A 4,336-nucleotide genomic window follows, 5' to 3' on the forward strand; every position below is an offset into this window, starting at 1 on the left:
TCTTATGCGCCGGCCTCCCTTAAGCCCCAGAAAGATTACTGGTATTCATTTCTGTTAGAGGCTGAGTCGACCCCAGTGCCATAGTGAGGCTGGAAGGATGAGATCAATTGAGAATCGCAATGACCTCACCGGGAATCGAACCCGCGACATTCCGGCTTGTAGCATAATGCCTCAAAAAACTGTGCTACCGCGTGTCTCCATATCAAATTCACCTGCAGACTGTAGATGCCGCAAAAAATAAATAAGGAAAGAAAAGTCGGTACCTGTACGAAATAAAACGTCTGTCTCCTGAAGATCTGAAACTTTATTTGAAATATTTTTTGGTATTGTGTATATTTAATTAAATTTAAAGAAAGCATTTCACGCCTGTATTCAGGGTTAACTGTAAACTGTTCGTCAGCTTCAGAAATTACGCAGTTATGGATCTTTTGCAGTGATGCATTTATACCGTTAATGACCTCCGTGGCCTGTAGTCCGCAAGCGAACTATACCGATCGAATGATCGCCGCTTGTCGGAGAAGTTAGTGCCAACTTTTGCGGATAGAGGGTGTCATGTGGTCAGCGCAACGGATCCCCACGGTCGTTTATCTCGGTTTTCTACACCGGAGCCTCTGTTTCCTTGAAATAGCTCCTCAGTTATCCTCACGAGGCTGAGTGGACCCCGTTCTACACCAACTACTTCTCAGAAAATCCGGTAGAGCCGGGAATCGCACCCGAGTCCTCTGGATCTGTAGCCAGGGACTCTGACCACTAGACCACTGAGGCGGTCATGTCGTTAATTAGGTTCGCATTAATATATTTGTACCTGCAACAAGTGATCATGAAGGTCAATTGTGAAAGAAAAATCACAAATAACAGCTCAGAAATCTTGTTTTTGTGGGTCAATTAACCAAACTATGCATCACATGATAATACGAATGCATCAAGGCCAATGATCATTTTCAGTCTGGTTACCTGACTGCGGCCACGAGTTTCCGCTAAAGAGGGCAAGGTGATGCAGTTAACATTCAGTCACGCATCAATGAGGCGAATACATTACTGGGATTCCCCGGCAAGGAGCCAAACTGCCGTGCGTTGCACGTAAATCACGAGCGTGTCTCGATTGCGTCATCTACAGTTAATAACTCCAAGCAGGCAAAATATTAAGGAGAGTTCTATTCGTATCTTCTGGAATATATTGCTAGTGGGGGTGGGAGTAAGTCCCTTGTGCTGCGGCCACTTCTGACCTATTTTACCAACCACAGATGATAGGTGAGGTTGATTGTGGAGCAATTGGTGGAATAAAGATTGGCAGGTGAACCCGAAGTACTCGGAGAAAACCTACCCCAGCGCCACTTTGTCCACCACAAATCCCACTTGACCAGACCCGGGATCGAACCCGGGCCGCCGCGATGGGAACCCAGCGACTAACTGCTTGAGCTATGTCGCGGTAGGATTCTCCTACCTCACTTCTTTAAGATATATTTTTTATATTAGTCTCTCATCTAGGCCTAGGTCTCCCACGTTATCTCTTTCCTTCAGGATTTCCAACGAAACTCTTGCAGACTTTTCTTGCCACTTCTGTGCGTTCCACCCATGCTCTCCTCCACTGTTTGGCCGCCTTAATAACATCTCGCAAAAACTGCGAATTATATGATATTCATCATTAAGCAGTTCCCTTCATTCCCCTACTTCTTCTTTCATAAACCAATTATTAATCCGAACGCCCTCAATCATCGTCATCATTGGCCTTTGGGGTGTTAAATATACATATATAAATAAATTACAGAATTGGATTGAACTGAACTACTACTACTACTACTACTACTACTACTACTACTGGGGCAGCGGTAGCGTAGTTGGTAGAGGCACTAAGTTTCAAGCCGAAAGATCAATAAAGTCCTGCATTTCATTCGAAGTGTAGGATTAATAAACGGTTAATCCAAAGGGGAAGCACAATAGATCATTGAAGGTCGCAGTGCGAGGGCCGAATTTTATGGCCCACCCCTTACACACATACAAGCCGGAATATCGCGAGTTCTTTTCCCGATGAGGTCATTGGATTTATTTCAATTTACCTAATTTTTCCAGCCGCAATGTGGGCCTGGGTTCGACTTAGCCTCTAACAGAAATGAGTACCAGGAATCTTCCTGGGGGGTAAAGGGTGGCCGGAGCATAATGCTGACAACCTCACTGTCATCTGGGAGCCGATTGTCTAGAAAATGTAGGAGCCACGACGTCTCACAAAGATGTGGGGCCTTCACGGTTTGTTACAGGGATGGTTTTACCTCTCTATTATTACTAGTAGTAACAAAATGTACCTTAGTAAAATTACAGTCAACAGATACTGTATATATGTGACTGTGCAGCACGCGTTTTCTCGCTTTCTTCTCGTATTGCTTTACTAAGTACATAAAATACACTAACTCTTGCTGCGTGCTAGTTCATTCGCTTTATCAATTTCACTACATCCTTCTGCCGCTCATTTGTCAGCAGCTTATTAGAGCGATTACAGTGAAGTGCAGTATACGAGCAGGTCGGATAACACAATCTAATAATGTAAATTACCACATATTTTGCAAGGATTGTATTAAAAACAAGTAACAAATCTATAATGATGTATATAGGTAAACAAGTAATCGATAAAATGAAAATGGTTATTAATGAGTTACGTCCGAAACAATTACTCACCAGCCATTTAAGTAATTGGAATAATAATAATAAATCCGTTCTTCCTCCTTACTCTCTGAAAATGGAAGATTCACATTCCGTCATTGGATCACTTACAAGACTTCCTTCAATTCGTATCGTATTAGGCGATCTTTCGCCAAATGGAACGCATGCAGGAAAGCGTTGTTCCTCAGGCCGCCTGAACACGAAAGTAAAGGTAAAACTATCCCTGTTAACAGGCCGTGAAGGCCCATAGGGTTGTGAGACGTCTAGGGTCCCCACATTTTCTAGGAAAATCGGCTCATAGATGGCGGTGAGGTTGTCAGTCAGCAAGAAATTAGCATCAATAATAATAAAAATAAAGCGGAATTCATTTGTAGAGTTTTCCCACTCAAACGGCGGAGCGTATAAAGTGTAACAGCAAGGAACCGACCATGTTCGCGTTCTTATTTTGTATTCGGGAAGTACCGGGTTGAAATATGCGCAAGTCATGAGAACAACGTTTTCGTGGCTGTCTTTTCTCCGTCCATTCAAATCCTGGATCATGCTTTAAATTAAGCCAGAAAACCTTCCTTCCGCACTTTTAATATATCTCTCGTGTGAAAATAGTGGGTTTCCCCTCGAATTTATTCTCATGCCATTTTACACTTTGACAAGTATTTCAAGACGTACCGGTTTGAGGATTTAGAGATGAAGTTGAGACAGGTGTAAAAAAAAACCCTGATGATGACGCGCCTATAAAATCCACGTAGACAAAGATGCTTCTTTCCACATCTCTTCAAATTCGTTACTCGTTGTTCACACTCTTCATTTGATGCTGTTCAAAGCGCTGCTAATTTAACCAAGAATAAATAAAGACAGCGTGTATTGAGTGTTTTACTGTGTTGCAGACCCTGCAGGATGATCTGACTGGTGCAGCTTTTCACCCTCTGGACGACAATCTACTTATCACACACGGAAAGGGACATCTCACGTTCTGGACGCGTCGTAAGGACGGATTCTTCGAGAGAACTGATATCATAAAACCGGTTCGTTCCATGTCCACAATAACATTTAATTTAAACTGCTCTTTTAGCCTCCATTGTGTCCCTGAACATTTTAAAGTAGAGTGATTAATGTCTATTGTCTGATTGACTAGTGACTGATATTATATTATTCTTTCTTTAATTTCAGTATCAGTGGTAACATTTGCAAATCAAACACGTGACCTAGGAAATACTAGACTCATAAGTTAACCACTACAGCCAACTCCGCCGGTCACGGTGGCCGAGCTGTCTAAGGAATGCACTGTCTTCTCTCGCGCAGAAGTATGGATCGTGGGTTCGAATCCCACATAAGTCATGGATGTTTGGTGTGTGTATGCGTGTATTCTGTGTTTGTGTTGTCGTTTGTGTACGTAGTGGCCTTGCGACGAGCTGATCATCCGTCCAAGGAGTCCTACCGTCTGTAGAATGATTACGAAACTGAAAATCATCCCTGTGCTCCGAAGTGGGAGCGAGAGGAGGGGGAAAAGACAGCCAACGCCTGAAATATTCTTCCACAGATAATGTTCGGGATAAAAGTAAAGTAAAGCTATCCCTGTAACAGGCCGTGAAGGCTCATAGGATTGTGAGATGTTGAGGGTCCCACATTTTCTAGACAATCGGCTCAAAGATGACGGTAAGGTTGTCAGCCTTACGCGCCGGCC

The 4,336-nt window shown here is 43.2% G+C and overlaps 1 protein-coding gene across 1 annotated transcript in view; it reads left to right on the forward strand.

Moving 5' to 3' along the window:
• Positions 1-4,336, forward strand: part of LOC111873343 (echinoderm microtubule-associated protein-like CG42247) — a 65,630-nt gene that overhangs the window by 41,556 nt on the left and 19,738 nt on the right. The window contains 1 exon segment of the mRNA XM_033755060.1: positions 3,540-3,677. Within this exon segment, the coding sequence (XP_033610951.1) occupies positions 3,540-3,677 (138 nt within the window).

This window comes from Cryptotermes secundus, unplaced genomic scaffold (assembly GCF_002891405.2).
Source record: "Cryptotermes secundus unplaced genomic scaffold, Csec_1.0 scaffold317, whole genome shotgun sequence".
Taxonomy (NCBI): Eukaryota; Metazoa; Arthropoda; class Insecta; order Blattodea; family Kalotermitidae; genus Cryptotermes; species Cryptotermes secundus.